At 39.9% G+C, this 21778-nt stretch overlaps 1 protein-coding gene across 1 annotated transcript in view; it reads left to right on the forward strand.

Annotated features, from left to right (window-relative positions):
* The first annotated feature begins 1124 nt into the window (after positions 1 to 1124).
* VASH2 (vasohibin 2) overlaps positions 1125 to 21778 on the forward strand; it is a 1568646-nt gene continuing 1547992 nt past the window's right edge. The window contains exon 1 of the mRNA XM_044055500.1: positions 1125 to 2074. Coding sequence (XP_043911435.1) covers positions 1673 to 2074 — 402 coding nt within the window. The 5' untranslated portion in view covers positions 1125 to 1672. The remainder of the gene's footprint in view (positions 2075 to 21778) is intronic.

The following is a 21778-nucleotide window of genomic DNA, read 5'->3' on the forward strand; positions in this document are numbered from 1 at the left end:
AGAGCTGAATCTGTATGATCTGCAAATCGTGATGTTTGGTCAAATTAGATCACTCTCTTGCGACTTTGCCAGATGAATTACTGATGAGACGCTCTATCTATATTACTACTTATTTGCCTGGGGAGCAATCAGAAAGTTCACCAAGAACTGTAATGCCATCGTCCAGTGATTTCCCCTGTGATATATATATAAAATGAATATAGAATTATTGTGTTGTTTTGACGTTCTTACTAAGATTATTTCATTACAGTCTCTCGTCAAATTTGTAAAAACAGAACACCTATACTTCGGTCTGAGCACATTGTCTTCTTTCGTGTTACGCTTTGCTCATAAGGCTCAACCGTCCCAGATTTTGGCTTAAATTTTAGCTCCGTTCCTCTTAAAGTTAAGCCATCCTAAATTTGGTGACTTTTGGAGAAAAGGTGACGAATTATATTTAGCAAATAATGACAATAGTTACAATTATATACTTCTTTTACTTCAGAAAAATATATATTAATTCACATTGTCTTATCCGGTCATTGTCCCGAATTAATTCTACTAATATTTCAAAAGTGTTCCTGATTATTTCTAGATTTACACCTGACTGCTTGAGAAATATGGCCTTGCTTATTTATAACCTTTAACGTTTATTCGTGTGTCTGAACAGGTACTGGGATGCCGGAAAATTGCCAAGACCCACTTTAAAACATAATTTACATCATGGGTTGCACGATATATGTCTGGCTAGTGTCAACATACGTTATAATGACTATAACGTAAGTAAAGCATTAAGATGTACAGGCTCAGCCTGAAAAAGCAAAATCGTTTGACTACTACTTTCAAGTAACGCGCGCCTTAAGACCAAATCACAAGCTGACAGTGCCCACCCACGTTCACACTGTCAACTTCACAAGTTAAAACGAATAATCCCGAATCGCTTTCATCACTATCTACCCCGCCCCTCCATTGAAAGCTCTATTCTGCTTAGTCGAAAATACTGCTGTCGATGTGCCGCGAATCACAGCACTCTGCCCCGCCCCTCTTTGTTGTAGGAGCCAGTCGGAAGGCTCATGTGTGGCTGCCGGGTAACAGTGTAACAAGTAACATTCCCTTATGTTAGTATTGTGAGCGGTGTAGAACAGTCTTAGAGAAAAGGGGGAGTGAACGTCTGCTGCTTATAGCAGGAATTGTTCAGTGATGCATTTTATAATTTTATATATAGAACTCTGCGAACGTGGCTGTACATACAGAACAAAATGTGTTGGAGATCCGTTAAATATTTTAGAACTGTTTTCATAAAGGGAAATGCGGCTGCTGTGCAGGAATGTGACAGCGGGCGGTTCTTTGTACACGAGTACTTTTGACAAGGGGTCCAGAACATTTGAAAGTGGGGAATCCTATGTAATGTCTGTTCACTTTGTATGTTATTCTGTTGGATTTGTCGCACTGGCTTTAAGCTGGAAGTATAAAGGACTGGTGACTTTATTTTAAAATTTGGGATTAGGGAGCTCCATGGATTCACGCAAGGCATGTATTCAATGGAAATTGGTTTTGTGCTTGGATTCCTGTTGATTTTGAAGACCGTACTTGTGGGGATACGGCCCCGCTGGCGGGCTAAGTGGAATTTGGTTTTAGGTAGTTGTGGCGTGGGGGTGTTTTGTGGCGGAGTCTTTTATCCTTAGCGGTGCTAATGCATGAAGCAGCTGCCGACTCTGGAGTCGGTCACACCGCCAGGGAAGCGCGCAGGATGACTGGATCCAGCACCAAGGTGATGTTTAGCAAGCCTAACGGCACCACCCCCAGGATCTCCAAACCTGGCCGTTCGAGGAGCGTGTGTAAGCTCCCTGGCAGCTCCGGTGGCGGTGGGGGTGCAGAGTCAGACAGCGCCGGCAGTAGCATTGCAAATGGCAGCACTGGACGCTCCTCCGGGGAGGAGGACGAGAAGGATGGAGGGGTGCTGTTTTATGTCAATAAAAGTGGCTTTCCCCTTGACAGCCAGACATGGGAGAGGATGTGGACCCATGTGGCCAAAATTCATCCCGAAGGTGGAGAAATGGTAGACCGAATACGAAAAGCTGCGCACCTTCCCCGGGTAAGTAGTATGTGCTACAGGTTTCCTTACATTATCCAAAGGCGTACTGTGAGGGCATTTCATCTGTAGCTATTGATCTTTATCAGAACAGTCTAAATGATGCTCTGGTTTGCGAAAGTCATTGTCAGACTGTGATTTGTTGCAGCAGCAATTTTATACAGTTGTGTTGCATTATGGCAGAAGTACAACCACACAATTGAAGGAACTGCTAGATACAGCTTATGTTATGTCATCTGTAGAGGTCAATTTTTTGGCTCTAAATCTGATGTATTTTCACCTCCTTACTTTGTAGGTAGTTGCTTGTGTACGGCAGTCTTGTAGCAAGTGTCACTATCCTCCTTTCTCTTTCAATATCTCTTGCCTGCATATCTAATTAATCTCGTAGTCGTATGCCCTCACCTCTGCCACCTATCGACCTCCTTATTCTGTCCCCATTCGCCATCCTTTTTATTATTAAAGAACTACAGGACAACTAGTATGTTTTCTGCTTCCTAATGTATTTTCTTGCTCTACCTGTCGACCCCCACTAAAAGAATGGATCAGGTAATGGAACGTACTTATATTTTTGTTTTTGCCGATTCCCGTTGTATTGCTAGCGATAGAGCTAGCTGCCTTAATAGTCAAGTCTTACGCTCTTGCAGCTTTTCGCTAAGTCGCCCATCATTCAGAAAGCTCTATAGCTCAAAAAACGCCAACCTCGACTCGTTTTTTGCTATGAAACGCCCTCTTTATAATTTTGCATACCTTCCATTGAAATCTGCATGCATATCTTTCAACCTTTTAGAGTAAGAAATCTGGACAAAGCTAGAAGTGGGACAAATGCCCCAAAATACGGACATTTTCAAATATTTTTAAAAATAGAAAGTTGATAGAATAACAGGTTTTGCATTAGCATGAATTTTTTGAAGTGTATGACTTCGAAAACGCAAATATTTGTCATTATTTAAAAAAAATGAACCTTTAATGATTTGCCACGAATTCGCTAGAAAACCAGTTTTATAAAAAAATGACCTAAAAATATGACGAAAAATCTGTACAGCTGAGGGGTACGCTTGCATGCTTCCCCTCCCTAGCATTCTTTCATCCATAAAAATGTTCTCGTCCAGGAGCTGGAACTTCTTTTTGCATGATCAGTTGCTGGACGTTATTATTTTCCTGAAGGAGCTCACATCAGTTCTTGCATTGTGTGTCTGTGTGGGGGGAGGCTTGTTTCTTGCAGTAAGATTAGTTTTTGGTAAATTATGGTTTATGAAGCTGCTTGTGAGTGATGCCGACATTTTTTTAGATGGACTTTCAAATAAATACAATCGAATTATCGGGCAGCATGTTCCACTTGCGGTTGAAGCTGTGTAGACAATATGTTTATTTTCTCCCGTCTGATGTTTGTTTAATGCATTCTCTTTTGCTACGGTCTTCTTTCCTAGTCTTAAGTTTTGTTTCGCTGGTTCTCCTTTACACTTTAATTGACGTGCTTTTTGCTTACGAATTTCCATTTCAGCATTTGTAAAACACTCATTTTAATTTTGTACTGTTCCTTGTTAAATTGTCGCTGCTGTGGTAAAATCACCAAAGATTAGTCAGTAATGTTTGACACTGGCATTTCACAAAACGTAACTTGAAGGTAATCTAGTGATACCCTTACATTCACCGCTGCAATATTCCTTACCAATGGGGATTTCCTGCCGTGAAGCCCACCGTCTGGCCAGTTTATGGTTGCTGTCCGTCACTTGTTTACTCCTTGTGTAAGGTAGGGTATAAAGGTGAAGTTCAAGCGTACCACCTTCAGAACTTTTTTTTGCCGCCAGTCCGAACGCTGTTTTAACCGCTGGTCTGTTGCGCTCCTCTGTTTTTCCGTTTACTGGCTTTTCTGTGCTTACTCCTGTTTGCTGGAGTCCTCACAGTTGCAAATAAATACCCAGTTGTTTTTTTTGTTACTATTTCTGTTTGTTTAGTGCTGTTTGGGGTTAATGTCATCCAGGAAGGGTAAATGCCAGTGTGGGAGACTGCCAATAAAGACCGTCATAAGTGTCTTTTTTGCCTTGGTGCTGCTCACGACCGTATGTCTTGTTCAGCTTGTCAAGCATTTATCCCCCAAAATTCTTCATAGTAGGCTTTCTTCCCTTTCCTTTTACCTTGACAACCAGCAACTTAAGCCTCTTGCTGCTGGTACTATGGATGCACCAAGGGTCAGCCTTCTGGGAAGAAGAGGGTGCATAAGGTAAGGTCGGAATCTTCTGCCATCCACCATCTGCCTGGTGTTTTGCCTGAGGTTATTATGCACCCAGAGGCTCGCCAAGTTTTTTTGTCAGATTCTTCTACTGCATCTGGGTTGGAGGCTGGTGATGATCTGGCAGGCAGCATGTCCGATGAGGCTTTGGAGACATCCATTTTTGGGCGTTCAGAGGGAACCACATTTGACTGTTTCCGAGGGAACTAATGGGGTTACACAGTTTCTCCTTCAGGAAGAAGTTCCTACTGCAATTGTGGAATGTCGTCCTCGGTCTGGGTCTTCTCAGGTTTCCAGGATGGCTATCCCTTTGAAGAAGTAGCAGAAAACGAACTATGTCTCTTCTGCTCCTAGGGATCCACAATCAGGGGTTATTTAATGCATTTCTTTCTTTCAAACTCTTCTTCCCCTGGCCTCCATTTCAGCCAGGGAGTTTCTTTATTTTATTTTTATTTTATTTTACATTTGTTAACCGGGCTAGTCCAACTGGATATATGTCCATTTTCAGTGGAGGCCCGGGGAGAAAAGCTCCGCTATAAACTACTAAAACAAGCTAAACTTATACAAACAATATAAAATAATGCAGTAATAAAGAATATATAATAGTATTTAAGAACTTAACATAACCAGCTGAAAATTCCCTAGGATCAGAGTACAAAATGAGGCTTAACATAGAACAAAAAAATGAATACCCAAGAAGAATACTCTATTACAGAATTGAAAGGAAAATAAAATAAAGAATATGTAATTAATTTGAAGAGGACGTTCAAGTGGGGTAGAAATTAGGAGAAAGAAAATAAGGGGATAAAGGAAACAGAAGGCTGGAGAGAAAAGAGTTCAACTAGGGTTGGTACAAGAGCAGAGCCAGTGGTTGGAAAGAAAGAGTTTTACTTTAGCTTTAAAAAGTGGGAGTGAAGATAGTGTAGAGAGGTATTGAGGTAGTTTGTTCCATGTTCTGCCAACTGAGTTGGAGAATATGGAGTCTCAGAGCTCTGGGGTTCATGGCTTCCATTCCGATGCTTCCTCAGACCAGACTCCACATGAGGAAGTTCCAGTGGTTTCTGAAGTTCATGTGGCTTCAGCATGCACATCCTCTAGACTTTTCTGTGCCTCTTCTCCGGTGTCTCAAGGTCGAACTTTTGTGGTGGATTCAGCAGTTGTCTCTGAAGCCAGGGCTCCCGTTTCAGCCTCCACTTTCCCTCGGGATCTGTTCACAGGCACTTCAGATGTGAGATGGGGAGCAACGTTTGGCTCCCTGAAGGTTCAGGGAGTGTGGTCACCTCATCAGCGGAAGGAGAACATCAAAGAGATGAGGGCTGTTATGCTGGCTCTTCAGACCTTTCATCTTCTCTTCTCTGCAGATCCTCTCAAGGTATTCATGGACAGTACCACAATCTTATATCAATAAACATGAGTGTATAAGATCCTACTGTTTTTGCCAGCTGGCACTTCTGGTATGGGATCTAGCTATCCAATATCGTGCGACTCTTCAAGCAGTTTGCATTCCTTCAGATTGGAATGTTGTGGCAGACAATCTGAGCATGTCATTCACTCAGTCCCATGAATTAATGCTTCACAGGGATGTGTTTCTGGACATTGTTCACCAGTGGGGGATACTCCTTTAGTAGATCTCTTTGCCTCACATTTGAACAGACAACTTCCTCTATTTTGTGCCAGAGTCCCAGGTCCTGTGGTCTGGAAGGTGAACGCCCTCTCATTTTCTTGGAAGGGGATGTTTCTTTATGCATTCCATCCCCTTCCTCTCATTCTGAGAGTAGAGTTCAAGATTCAATGGGATGCTCCCAAAATCTTGTTGGTGACTACCTTTTGGCCGTGACAGTACTGGTTCCCTCCTATTTCTGCATCTCGCCGGGGCAATCATCACAAGTTACCTCACAGGGTGGATCTCCTCGCACAAGACAATGGATCTCTCATCCATCTTCACCTGTCCACACTTCAACTGACATTGTGAGTGATATGATTTTGATTCCACTTAGACACCTTTTTTCTGAGGGTGTGCTGCAGGTCCGGCTGGAGGCCAGGAAACCTACTACTAGGAAATCCTTCTTATCTAAATGGAAGATGTTTTCTATTTGGTGTCTTTCTCGTGACCTGGACCCACTTTCTGTGGCTGTTCCTTTGGTTCTTTCTTATTTGTGTGAGTTGCTCAATGCTGGTTTGGCCTATTCTATTAAGGCCCACTTGTCAGCTCTTTCTGCTTGTCTGCCTTTAACGCCCCTATTAGCTTCTAGATTTGAGGCTAAGCAGTTCATTAAAGGCGTCCCTAATGTTAGACCTCCAAGGAAGCCTGCTCCTCTTCCCTGGGATCTTAATTTTTGTTTTGGAAAAAATTACTCAACTCTTTTTAAGCCTGCTGTTTTCAGCTTCCTTGCAACATTGTTCTTGGAAGACAGTTCTTTTGTTAGCTTACTTCTGCCAGACTGGAGTCTGAGTTGCAAGCTCTTATGGCTTGTCCACCTTTTTTGATAATTCATGAGGACAGGATGCCCTTGCGCACTAATCCTTCTTTTATGCCCAAGGTGGTTAATGAGTTATCACTTAATCAGTCTATTAATTTGCCTACCATTTTCCCCTGTCCGCAGTCTGATAGCGAGAGGGTGCTACATACCTTAGATGTGCATAGACAACTCAGATTTAAATCTATCAGGAAGTCTGACCAGTTATTTGTTTCCTTTCATCCTAGGTCTTTAGGTTTGGCTGTTTCCAAGCAAACTATTTCCACTTGGATTTCAAAGGCTATTTCCTTTTGCTACACTTTTCATGGCTAGAGCCTTCCTTCTTCTGTAAAGGCTCATTCCACTAGAGCTGTGGCTTCTTCTGGTGCTTTTTTCAAAGGCTTAGACATTAATTCTATACTTGAAGCTGCTACCTGGACTTCTGTGCATACTTTTACCAGTTGGATGGTGTCTCCAGAGCTAGAGCTGGTTTTGCTGCTGCCATTCTTCATGACTTCTTGGAGGGCTCTGCTGCTTCCTCCTCCCAAGTTTCTTCTTGAGCTTTGGCAGTCTCCTATTAGTAAGGAATACTGCAGCAGTGAATGTAAGGACATCGTACAGTTGTGTAAAATCTTACCATAACAGATGTCCTTGCCTTCACCGCTGCAGTATTCCCTCCCTCCATCCCCTTGCTCTTTTTCCCTTCTTGGCTGTGCAGATTCTCCTTGGTTTTCCTGACTGCTTTTCCTACTGGGGCAATCTGAATTGAGGATGGTACACCTGAATGGCACCTTTATGCCTTACCTTACGCAATGAGTAAGCAGGTGACATTCATTGTACCTTAAAGCAACGGTAAACTTTTGTAAACTGGCTGGATAGAGGGCTTCACGGCAGGGAATCCCCATTGGTAAGTAATACTGCAGCAGTGAAGGCAAGGACATCTACCATTATGGTAAGATTTTACACAACTGTACTTTCTATTGACCATTTCAGTGAATCTGAGTTGCCAGGTTTAACACTTGGGAGGTAAGCAGCAGAAGCTGAACAATGTGTGGGAAATAAATCTATCGAGTGATTTCATGAAGTTTGTTTGAAGTTTATAATAGAAGTAATCTAACTTCCATCTGATTTATTTTGTGCATGATCTGCTGCTGCTATCCCAGTGTTCGATTTATTTTACTGTGGTTCACCATTTTACTTAACTTTGGACTTGCATTTTACTTATTAGTGTTCCACTTGTGCGTTTGTATTTGTATATTTTTAAATATCATCCCTGATTTTGCACATATTTTTGCATTGTTCTTTACATTTTTTACAGAGGTAAATCATCTTGGGTTGCAGTCAGTCCTAATGCTAGACAGTTTCATAATCTGTAAGCTGAAACAAAGACTTGTTTTATTAACCTTTCTAAGTGAATTAGACTAGTTGCCTGCCTTTGGTTATATTTTTTCCTGTAGTAGGTTGTGTTACGATTTTTTTTTATTTCTCCTGTTCATGTAGATGTATTAAGAGAATTAACTGCAGTGCTGCTTACAACATTGTGCAATTGACCTACCGATCAACCTTTCAGCTGCCCAGAATTTTGTACAAAACTCCTAATTTTGATTTATATTTTCCCCATATCCCACCTTGTAGTAAATCATTGAGTTTTACAGGTGTCAGTAATGCCAGACATCAAACTTTCAGTCAGAAAATGCACACTGAAGGAAAAAATGTAGTAGCGTTAACTTAGTGAATTAGAGTAACATACGACTTATTTTTTATAACGTGTATATATATACACACACACACACACAACATGACAAAAGAGAGTATGTGTGCATGTAATTAATTGAAATTTGTGCATATTTCTCATCTGTCTCTGACATTACGGGACATCCTTGATTTTGCTTCAAATTTTTGTTATTGCCAGTCAGTAATGCCAGCCGTAATACTTTCAGTCATACCTCTCCAGTGTGTCTCATTTTGAGAAATGTTCCTCATTTGGGGTCTTAAAAAGTTACTGTTTCTCAAAGTTCCAAATTGAAAGGGTCAGTCATATAATCAGTGTTAGGAATTTATTTAACTCATGCATGATGCCTGAGAAACTTGCAATCGGGGAGTGTCAAGACCTTTGTCTCCTTACCTCAGACTAGGGTTCTCTGCTTGAACATTTGCTGAAAGGTGCCTGAATGTTAGTCCTGTGTAATAACTACATGCTGAGCTAGAGCAATAGGATGATGTGAAGACTGTGCAGAAACTCCAGAGTTGTAGGCATTGCTTATTTATTATACAGGACTGTTCTGGGGGATTAGTGTTTTTTAAGTAGATATACAAGTCAGATGTACATGACTACCTGTCAGTTGCCAACTCTTGCCCTTACTGCCTGCATACTAGAAAATGCATGCAACCCAAGTAGAGTATAAATGGTGAGTGGTGAATGATACTTTCTGTGTACCTATACTTGAATCCCACAGCCTCCATTTGCATGATGCATATTAATGGGCAATCACTTAAGTAGACCAAAAGTGTTAAAGTAAACTCCATCAAAAAAATATTTATTTGTATAAGAAGTTTAGAACTTCTGCTTCCATTTTGGTCCTAAATTGAATTTATTTTGAAATTTTCTGTTTTTCTTTTCTACCTTTGTTCCTATTTTCCTTCTTCAGGTGGGGCAATTAGAAGTGTCCTGAAGGTCCTCTTACCCGGACAGGCTTAGCACAAAGATGCAGAGCCACTGCCCCGCCCCAAAATTTCTTCTTATAAAGCAGCTCTGAACAGTTTTATTCCTTCCCCATCCTATTAACAGGGCTTCCATAAAGGTTCGGACTCGTATGCATAATTAATGTTTTTATGAGTGTCACAATTTTGATTGAATTTCTTAGTCTATTGAAAATTTGGAGAGGACTGTTAACTGCTGTCCCTAATAAATGTGGCTTTTGTTTTATGTTTGAGGCATAGCTGTTGTTAGATGATTTTTACTATGATTGTGGCCACCCTGGCAGGAAAATACTTTAGGAGACACCTTTCTGTTAACTGCATTTGTCCATGTGTGATTTCAGCACTGGTGTGACAGGACAAGATGACATAAGTGCATTACTTTACTTAAACAGATGTCCCAAGATATCTGCATTTGCAGTTTGCTGCCTTTTTCTTTTAGTAAGTGCCGAGAAAACATATGTTGCTAGTTTCTCATGTCACCATAGATAGCATGCAGAGTTGTATTGGCTAAGACACTTGTCTTTGTACATTATGTGGCAGCTAGCAGCTGCTGTGTATTTTTTTTTCTGTGTGCTGTCCTTCCTCTGAAGTCATATGTTAGCAGTGCTGCAGAGTCATCATCGGTACATTTGGAAGTATAGTGCTCATTCAGGTTTTGATGGAATATCGGAACAATTTAGCAGTTATCCATTTTGTTTTCACAAAAGTCTGTTTTGTCTTTTGGGTGCATAAAGGCTCATTTTCTGTTTTGTCAGAATGTAGTGCCGCATAATCCTAACACTCAAGTCACAGTGCTGTTGCATTAAGTTATGTAATTAGCAGAATTATGGAATTTCTTAAACCTTATTTTGATAGCTTTATTTTCTTTCTTTTATTGGACTCCTCTAGGATCCTTTTCCCCCTCCAAATTATGCATGGTGACAGTGTTATAAAACTGGTGCTGTAAAATCCCTGACACATTCTGTTTTCCATATGGCGCAACAATGTGTTGTACTGATCATGCTTCTCTCCATTTTTTTTTTTTTGTCTGTTAAACATGTTTGGGTTTAATTTTTCTCTGCTTTGACCATGTTTTCTGTGAAAACTTTTGATGCTTAATCTTTTGGTCATCAGATTACAGGTGTCTGTAGTTGTGGATTCATTCTGATAATTTTTCAACTGGTATGAAAGAAAAAAAAATGTCTTGCATTACAAATGAAAGATGTAGGTCAGGATACTAAAATAACATCAGGTGTTCACAAAATGAAGCCAAGGATAATAGTTTGACAGCTTTAGTTTTGTCGAGATATTTGAAGTATTCTTTTTTTTTTTTTTTGAGGTTTCCACCTATGATATACTCCGATCCTAATCATTGTGGCTACATTGGAAATGTGACACTGCCTCCAAAGTGCATATAGATATATTTGGACCGTAGTATTTAGACATTGAAAAGTGGTAATGTTGCAAAACAAAATTATCACCTTTTAAGTTATCTTGTAAAGTGGGGCATTCCTTTATGAAATACAAATTATTGGAAGGCGAGAGAAAAAAATCCTCAGCCGATAACAAAGAAACTGTGCTTCTACTTTGTTGAAACTGCAGCATCTATGTTTTATAGTACATTAAGATGTTTCACATGCAGGTTGAAGCAAGGTTAGAAATGCTTTAATATTTCTTAAGGAAAAGTGCTATGTTTTTATAGTCGGGACCCTCTTTCAAAAAGATGAATTTGTGGTAGTCAAAGTAAACATGTTGTAATATTTTTATCATCTATACTTAATGTAGAGCAGAGAGTTGGTACTGATTGTTGTTACCATGACAGTCTGAGCTATCATGCACATTTGGTCACAATTGCACCTTGGTCTCGCCATCACATTACTTTTCACAGAGGTGATGTTTCACTCTCACAGCTGAAGTGCAGAAGGCAAACTCCCTGATTTGAATTTCACATCCACTCAGTTATTACATGTTGAAAGATTAATTTGATGCGGTCAATGGTCATCCTAGACAGAACTTTTTTTTTCCAAAGCGGTCATCTTGTTATTCCATCTGATAAACTTTGACAGTGCCATATTACTTACTCCTTTAAAGGTTGGTTTTTGTATTTGATGTCTAGTGACCTTTGAAGGTAGAGCTGTGACTACCTACATGACTTATCGAAAATTTGTCCCTAAATGTCTGTGTGTTTTTTAACATCTTTATTGAATTATCACTTGTGACGCAGGCAAGCATATACTTGTATAAAGTAAAAGTAATCAAACCACATTAAGGAGTTTACATTTACAAACATTGTTCTTCTGTGCTAGAAGCAATGAATATAGTAACAGAGATAAAACAACTGGAATTGGGATCTAAAAAGGTAAGAGCAAATTGCATAGCAAAAATGGGAATTGAGGAAAAATACATACGGGGGGAAATGAGGCTTCTTTTACAAAAAGGCAGGAATTGAACAAACATTGCTTACATCATGTGATAATTTAAAAAGAATCAAATGAAAACAAACCATAATGACATAATCCCAGCTGCAAGCATTTTACATCACAAACTATATTAACACAGTCTTAGCTACAAACATTATACATCACTTATAATGTCCCCCATCATTGTCAGTCAAACATTACAAGTCCTGACTTCTTTTAAGCCTCATTTCCCCCCGTATGTATTTTTCCACAATTCCCATTTTTGCTGTGTAATTTGCTCCTACCTTTTTTAGATCCCAGTTTCAGTTGTTTTATCTCTGTTACTATATTCATTGCTTCTAGCACAGTTGGTTTAGACTTTGATTTCCATTTTCAAGTAATTTATTTTTGTCAGCTACCATAATTGGACTCAACAAGACCTTACTATGTCTAGGCAATTCAGAAAGTTATGTTGTCCTGTCTCGCCTTCATTCTTGCTGGTTGGGTTCGGAGCTGATCCTCCGTATACCAAAGTTCGAGAACTTCTACTGGCTCAAGGCTACAACCTATCCCAGGATGCCTAGCGGCTATTCCCCACATGTCGTTTGTCGCTTGAAGCATCTGGATTGTCTTTGCTGACTCAGGCTAGTAATTACTTTTATTATATAATTTTCTTTATATCTTTGGCAAAAACCTTTTCTATTAGTCTACTAATACCTTCCCTTACTAAGTAGTGTGCTTGTGTGTGTGATTTTTTTATTACTTGGGTGTGTTCTTTGGCTGTTCTCCTTAGGGCTCTTTTTCTTCTATTCCCTTAAAGAATCCGTTTAAGTTAGAGGATTCTTTCTCTTTAGCCTGTTTTCTTACAAGGCTTCTTTCCCTTTCCTTAGGGAGTCTCCTTTTAAATTAGAGGCATCTTGTTTAACTTAAGACTTCTCCTTCACCCACTCTCTCCTAGTTAAAAAAAAATAAAAATCTCCTTAACCTTTTGTTTCAATACTGTTATTGTTGTTGCTGGTAGTTATTTTCCTTGGGTATCCTTTACAGTGTCTAAAGGTTATCGGTTCCAACAAACCTGGCCTTCCCTCGGTTCCATCTGAGTCCTCGGAATTGTCACAGAGCCAAAAAAGGAGTCTGTCACCGTCATTGGAACCCATACAGTTGGTGCCGCAATCTCCATTACTACAATCGGTGGCAGGTAGTCACAGGTCATCGACCCATTCCTCTCGGTCCTCCAGAATTTTATCAGATGATGACATGGAGCGGGTGGTGAAGAGGTTGCTGCAGACTCTGGCCCTGGCACAAATTCTTTTGAGCCCAGCCCATCGGATCATGGATCTGACCACTGTACCTCAGGTGTCATCTCTTCCTTTTCCAACTTGGACAAGTTCAGAGCCAGAGTGTCAGGAAGTCATTGTGCTGGAACTGGTGGAACCAGTAAACACCTATGATAGCTCTGCTCAGATGTCTGCTGCTCTCTTATCGATGCTGTCTTCCATTGATGGATCTGGGAGCCGATACTCCCTGGTCAGCTCCAGGGGGGGGGTTAAATAGGGCCCTTGTTGGAACCAACTCTCCCACTCGGCGCTTCAGCACAGGTGAGTTCTGTGTCCACATCAGCCTCAGAGCCACCCTCCTCAGCCCCGCGGAGATCTCCCGTTCCCTCAGGACTGGAGTTTCTCTCGGCCCAGGATCGCGGTGCCTTCGATGTGATGAGTGTGCTTTCCACTGAGTCTGCTCCACCTTTGGCTGCAGACACTCTTCCCCTAAAGGCCCAGCATTTACTGCTTCATCATCCCTCTACCAGCCCCAGAGTAGAGAGTCAGTGCCCCAGGAGACCCCAATGGGGGGAATCCCCTCTTCTGACACCACCCCGGAACATCCCCGAGGAGGTCCCTTGGAAGAGACAGTATAAGAGGAAGCACATAGACTCCCCTGAGTCTGTTACTTCTGATACCAACTTAGAGGATTTGGAAGGGTCCCCACGGTCGCCCTCTGAGGATGTCTCTTTTTCAGTCATCCTAGAGATCTTTAAGCAGAGGGGTGGCTATAAGTCTCTCTCCCCTTTTGAGGATGAGTCTCTATGCCTGGAGGTATTTGGCTCTCGCTCCTCCACCTCTTGGGTGTCTCTGTCCTTCTACCCAATCCTGGGTGTTGAGTCGAAAGGTGTCGGACTGTCCGGAGTCAGTGGACCCTGTTCCGAGAAGACCAAATTCATTACAGAGGATGAGTCTCTATGCCTGGAGGTATTTGGCTCTCGCTCCTCCACCTCTTGGGTGTCTCTGTCCTTCTACCCAATCCTGGGTGTTGAGTCGAAAGGTGTCGGACTGTCCGGAGTCAGTGGACCCTGTTCCGAGAAGACCAAATTCATTACAGCCCCAGAGGATAGACTATACTTAACAAAGGGAGTTCCAGTAGATGCGATGGTGGTGGTGGCGGCGGCCACAAAGAAGGAGTTGGCTGCAACTTCTGCATCTGTCCATCCACCAAATAAGGAGTCTCGTACGATGGACAGATATGGGAAGCATATGTTCTCCTCAGTGGCCTTTACCCTACGGTCGCTGAATTAATCACATTTCACCCAACTTCAGAGGGATCTCCTTAAAGAGCTAGGAGATACCCTACAAGGTGCTACAGCCCAGGGTTTATTGGATAAGGTAAATTCCCAGCTTGCGACATTAACCTTGATTACAAACTCCTCCATGTGCCTCATTTCCTATGCAGCCGATGGAGCGAGCAGGGCAGCAGACACAGGAATATCTGTTAGGAGGCATTCCTGGATGCGCCTTTGCTGAACCCTTCAGATCTTCCTTTATTGACGTCCCTTTTGATGGCTCGTCCTTGTTAGGGCCAAAAGTAAATACTCTAACCAGGAGTCAATAAGATGGCAAGACTCATCTGCCATCGGAGTACATTTTTTTGCCCCTACCAGACCTTATCCTAAAGGTCAAAAGAGCAGAAAAATGTGGTTCCAGAAGTCCAAAGGAGCCTTGTCAGATGCTTGTGGTGATCCTTTCCCCAGGGGCAGAGGGGGGAATAACAATGGAAGATGCCATCCACGCAGCAGAGGGGGTCAGCAAAACCAGGGCAACAGAGATACGTTCTCCGGTTGGGCCTTCCGGCGCTCCTGAAAGGAGGCCAGACAGTCCCACTCCCCCGACTGCCTCCAGAGGTGGACAGTCACTGTATCTAGAAGCCTGGCTACAACTGACTCAAGACAAATGGGTGCAGTCCATCATATCCAGGGGATACAACATTCCTTTCCACTGTCCACCTCATCTGTCAGTCTATCCCAGACATTTCATCCGGTCAAAGGGATCAAGCAACCTTACAAATTCAAAGATTGCTAAAAGCCTTTGTGCTCTAGAGTTATTATCAAAAAATAGTTCCTTAATAGTCTTTATAAACTCTTGCGTATTATCGAGATAATTCCTTATTTTCTGTTTAGTGTTCTGCAATTGCTACTACTCTTGCTCTGTGACATTACCCCTATTCTGCAATACTTTAGCATTTGTCAGTCCGTCTAAATAATTGTTACTTCTTAACCACATCTCTCTCTCAATTATTTTCACCCTATTTTTGAAATCCACTTTAATTTTATTCCACTCCCTAGCTATATTTTCAGAAGAAATTTCTAGCTTCTCTAATAGCTCCTGAATAATTTCCACTACCCATTCCTTAAATTCCTCTCTTTTGAACAGATGGGTGGGAAAGCTCCAGTGTCTCATTTTTATTTCATTACCATGTGTTTATCTGAATTAATTATATAGTGCATATCAAGACCTTAAATTAAAGGCACATGTTCCTTTGAAATGTAAATTCTGTCTAGCATAACCCAGTTTTTGTATATTTGGGAATTTATGTAAATTCACTCTTAACTCCTAGTACTGAATTCACATATTCCATGCTGAATATTTTCAAATGTCTACCCTCCTTTGTTATACTTTTCCTTCTGGCCCCCCAGACACATCTTCATTGCTGCAAATCAAATTCTAATCCTCACCTGTAAGTAATAATCCTTGCTGAAAGATGATTATTTCTCCCGGAATTTTCTTAACCTTCATTTTAGCAGTTGTAGGTGGAATCCAAGTACATGCCAGTGCAATCCTCCTCCCTTATAGCTTTTTGCACTCTACGTTTTTAATATAGTTCTCTGCTCTTTCTTTCTTATCTATCTGGGAGACCATTGACATTTAAAGACATTACAGAAAGCATTATTGTATTAAAAAGTTATTTCAGTCTTATGTACAACACCTTTTTGTTAAATGTCTAGTTCCAACTTTCATGTTACGTGCATACACTGTTTGGCAGGTTGAACTGTTATACAGTTTCTTGTCATATCCATTAGAGCCTATGTCACATCTTACAAAACATTTTGTTTTATTGAAAGCCCTCAAAACACACACAACCCCCCACACCTCTAGTACCTCAAGCAACACAAAACGGCAAACCACTGAACCACCTGCTGGAATCCAAACAGAAAACAACAGAACCAGTTCACAACTGTTTTATTACAGGAATTAAGTACTTTTGTGTGTATATAACCTACACTTTTTCAGAATAAAAAGCATTCACAAAAAATCAGTTTAAACACACACAACCACCCCCCACACACACCACTAGTACCCTCCTAAAACCTATTAACTTAATACTAACACACACAACTATGTACATCTTCAAGTTATTTAAGTTTTACCCTCCTAATAGGAACAACTGTCCCAAAATGAAAACCACTCTCATAGACTTGAACCAAAAAGAAAGGTTATCCCTGCTAAGACACATGGTGCAGGCTGTGCTTTTAGTAAGTGGTTCCTAGTTGTGTCTTGTCTTTATAGCTCTCCCAGTTGGGAAACACCTGAATGCTTTCAGAGAACATTATCTGCTAGCCAGTTTCTCTATCAGATTGTAGCCAATCTGATTGTTTCCCTTGAGACATGAGGGCCAGATACAGAATTGCTACGAAGTATGCATTTATTTGCTAGAAAAAGCCTTATAATATTCAATATTCTTTTTCATTTACTTACTTTCTCTTAAAACGTGTTACTACGTCAAGATAAGGGCCTTAATCCAGTCATTCCTCCAGGCAAGAATGAGATAAAGCACATTCATTTTTCTTTTGTCATGGTGTATGTCATGGGAGTAGGCATATTGTTCAAGGGTATCTTTCTGCCAAGGACAAAAGGTAAGTAACTGCTTGGCCAGCATGTTGACCTTTGCCCGTGACCTCCACAGTAGTGCAGTCTCGGAGTTGGTATATTTAGTCAGGGGGACTGTGTGGGGTTGTGCAGCCCTCCATGTGGGTGAGTTTTCTTTGCTTCCGTTTCACTTTGTTTGTTGGGTTGGCCATCAGGTTACTTACCTTTAGTTAAACATCGGTGTTCCAAACGGTCAGTGTTTTGGCCTTATGGTATTCTTGGTTCAATGGTATGAAATTCGGGTAAGTGGGATTTCTTTTATATAAAGTAATCCCATATATACATTGTGGGTGTGTGTGTGCTGTATAATATCCCAGTTGTCATGATGTTTTGCATGGGCCTAATTTCATTTGTGTCTCTGACAGAGTTACTGTAACATTCAATGTTATCCATGTTTTTTATTGGAAACTTTACAATGCGTCATGGATGTGTGTGCTGTGAGGGCTGCAAGCTGTCACATGTTATGCAGTATGCATAATATTACTTCTGTCTTGACTGCTAAAGAGCATCTCCACTAAATGGCATGTTTTTGATCATTATAGAGTGTCCCTCCCCTTTCATCCAGTCAAACATGGAGTACATGTAAGGGAACATGCTTTAATTATCTGTATTATGTTTGCATGTAATCTGCAATGTATTCACATACTAATTTGTCTTTGAAATGTTGCACCGTTACTCTGGTATTTGTCACATTATCTGCTACTTTACAATGACACTGTAAGAGAGTGAGGAAAGAGTTAATCGAATATCCATCATTGACATTTACAGCATTGACAACTAATTGGATCACTGTTTCCAAGCACACTTGGGGACAGTGCTGTCTGTTTAGAAGATTTGAACTGATAGGTTTTTGAAGTGCAAACTGTGAGTCACAAATGTAACCCATAGTCATACGGGTAGTTTAACATCTCAGTGTGACAGATATGTTTTGTTTTACAATGGCAAGTCATTTAGTAGATCATAATTATAGAAGAACACTAAAAAGCGATGCTACGCTGTTTCATAGCTGTCTTATGTTTTAAATTAAGGAGGAGTCATGAGTGACAGTGAGATTCTATCCACAGACAGCGAAAGAATTCGGACCACTGCTGTTTTTTTTTTGTTGTTGAATGAGAGGCAGAGATCCTCTGATGCCATTTAAATGGCATTTAGTTGAAGCCTACTAGGTTTGTGCTGGGAGAGCGCAGCATTTTCTAATACTTTTCTTAAGTGTATTCAGTTTCTAGGGTTGGCACTTCTGTTATATGCCTATGGGTTTGTTTAACTCTTACACTGATTACCACATGTATGCAAATTTATGTAGAAAGTATTACAGCAGAATGATAAATATTAATTATATTTCAATGGAAAATGTCACTCTAATGATGAAGTGTTGTCACATCAGTATTATGCTTTATGCATTTCTATGTATCACTTTGCTTGTATCTTTTATTTCTGTGTATGGTTTGAAAGAAAACTGCTAAATTGATGTAATCCTCATCTGTAATTTTCGTACTCTGTTGTGCCCTACTGTGTAAAGCTCACTGACATTAATGTAATTTTCATGCTGTAATGTGTACAGCTCTGTAACAAAAGCTCACTGACATTAATGTAATTCATAATGCAATACACAGTTCTGTAACAAAAGCTTACTGACATTAATGTAATTCTCATGCCATAAAGTTGTAAGGCTGGGAGGGGTCCACTTACCTTATAAACAAACAAATGAATTTAAAAAAGTGGTCACAGCTATTCCTTTAATGTGCCAAGAATGTCATTCAGTTATCCTAGATGATAATGTCCTTGTGGAATTTTGTGGGTTAGCAGTTTATAGAGCTGTGTGCTCCCCTATGTTTTTTGAAACAAATTCCCTGAAGCTTCAACCAGACGAAGCAGTGCAGTTGGAGCTTCATTTAATAATAAAAATGGTAAACAAAACATTTTTTACATGTAAGACTATCTCCCCATGCACTGTATGTGAGAGGGGTTAGCTCCACAGCCCCTGACTTGTGTATTTTAACTCCACAGTTGTATGATTCTGGGGAAAAAGCCCAAACTATTCGAATTCTTACTGATACACAGTCACATACACATACAAAAATGCCAGCAGTGATTTACTATGTAAAAAAACAAGCAGAGTTTCAATCTGGGGAGTAGAAACTGAGTTTAAACTCCTCTGGCCTGGAACCGTGCAGTGTAATCTCTTTACTGAGTTGCATTAATATTCTGAATCTAGCTGCATTTGTGTGAAGTAGTAAATACCATAGAAAAGTATTTCAGTTGTCTCTTCAGCAGTTGACTGTGGAAACAATGTATACTTAGTTTAGTGAAAGACGTCATAATCAGAAGCAAGTTGTTTAATCTCCATACTGGCTGTATTGTAATGTGACGTGGCCTCCTTTATTTGTAATCAGCCTCGGGCATGGTCTTCACTCGTGCAAAGCTTATCCTGACCTTTCCATTTCATGTACTTTCTTCTAGATTGGAACAACTAAAACCTTCACTAGAGCCAAATGTTTTCTTCCTTAGTCCTATAATTTCCAGTTTCTCAAATGACACTCTTCCCAGTCCTTTCCTTATAGTATCCTAATTAAGTTTGAGAATTCCAACCCGCTGAGCCATACCCATATAACTTACTCACCTGCTATCCTCTCTGAAGTCATGTTTTTTGCTGTTGTGTGCCCCCAGACATGTCTTCAGTTCAGATACACTTCTCTCCACCTGTTGCTTCATTTTGATTACTCATCTTCTTTGTCCTGTTCTTTCTAGCACTTTTTTCTTTATCATACTATTAGATCTAACTTTACTGTACGCATTCCTAGTTGGGGAAGAACTTGCACTGCATTATCTGTGAATGCTTTGTTAATTCATAATAGATGTAATGCATTTTCTCTGATCTAGATGAAGGAATTTTGTTCTGGGTGATGGATGTAGAGCTATAGGGACTATTTAGGTAGTATCATCAGAGTAGTATTATATGGATAAGATCATTTCATGGAAAAAAATGGTAAACTTTTAATAGTTTGCCATTAGACATTAGAAAAGCTGGAAGTCTAGAGGCATTTAAGGATATACTGCAACAAAGCTGTATATAATTACTTTTTATTATTCTTGGCAAGTTCTTGTAAAGCCTTCTCAGAGAGAGTCAGAGTTTGAATTTTGAACACTGAATATTGCTTTTGGGCAGAACTCCTTCATTGTTGTCATCTCACCAGTTAGGATTTATTGTTACGCCACTGTTTAAACATCTTTATTGAACATGACATTTTTTAAGTGACATGGGCAAACGTACCATAAAATAAATCATAACATTATTATTTTCATGCAGAATGTTTTCTTTAACAATTTTTATTTTCTCCAGTACATTGCTACATAAATTGCTAAATTCTTGTCTTCCCTTAAATTTCATTCCTCCTCCTTAACATTGTTCTGAATTTATTTTTCCTTTAACTCCCATTTATTTAATTTTTTTCTTCCATTTTGTAAAGATTACATCTCCAATTATTTTATCTCTGCTATAATGTTCAGTACTTCAGCTATGATTGGTTTAGGCTTTGATTACCATTTTCTAGTGATTGTGTTGTTTTTTGCTTTTTTTGCAGCCAGTAGCATTAAATTTAGTAAAGCATTGCTGTGTCTAAGTAATTTAAATCCTATTCCCTAGTTAACAACCACTATCTCCTAAAATTTCTGACAAAGTACTCTATATGGAATTTTAAAAATCTTACAACTTGCTACCCCCCCTAAAAAAAATTGTTCCCAATTACCTGTCTTTCTTACCACATAACATTTGCCATCTACCTGAAGAAAAATTCCCTGACAACTGTCTGGGGTGTAAAAGTGCTTTGTACAAACACTTCACTGCAAAAATCTTAAACCTTCAGGACTTTGTTGCAATTTTGAAAATCACACGTATATTCTTCCACTGTTCCTTTTATAAAACATTACCTTTCCAATTTATCTTCCCAATTTTTTTCTAGCCCCTTCTGAATGATTGATTATTATAGCTGGCATGCAATATTTTAAATGCTGTACTAATTGACCCCTTTTTTAAACAGCATCTTTTATTCTAGACTCCACAAAAAATTCAACCAGTTTGTTTCGCTTAGTACTCCCCAACCACCTTCTCTTTGCCTATGCTGTGTTATCAAAATTCTGCTATGCCTCATCCCTCTGTATTACCTATCCCTCCCTCTGTATTACCTATCCCTCCCTAGTTGTTTCCAATACAGTGGTTCCTTTGCTAAATTGCTTCAGTAAATTACAACCCTTTTCTCTCCTGCTTTCTGTAGCCCTGCCTACATTCATCCCTATTGGTGACATTTCCTTTCTCCATTCCTGTAATATTTTGTATGGTTTGTTATTCTCTTAAGGGTTTGCATTCAAAATCTTAGTATTTCTTGACCCTCCCCCTGAGCCTTAACTATGTAGCTTTAAATTATTCCTTCAAATCAGTAATCATATGCTACTTTGTTTTATGGGGAGAATCAATTTATCCCACTTCACTCTTGTCCTCACAAATAAATCCATTCAACTCCTTGTTAATTATCATCCCCTTTTCTTATGTTTAATGATCGGTATATAAAACAAAAAGGGCTAAAATATCATATCTTCACTGGTTGTATCTTAATTTCTTATCCATAATCAAGAGCTTCTAGCATATCATTTGTTTTATTTTTTGTTTAGTCTCTTCCCACTTAGCCTTAGATGCTATATTTGAATACTTTTAATCCCTACACATAGCTACTTCATCTTATGTCCACATAAGT

The sequence above is a fragment of the Protopterus annectens genome, chromosome 1.part2 (assembly GCF_019279795.1).
Source record: "Protopterus annectens isolate FY-2018-M chromosome 1.part2, PAN1.0, whole genome shotgun sequence".
NCBI classification, from domain to species: domain Eukaryota; kingdom Metazoa; phylum Chordata; order Ceratodontiformes; family Protopteridae; genus Protopterus; species Protopterus annectens.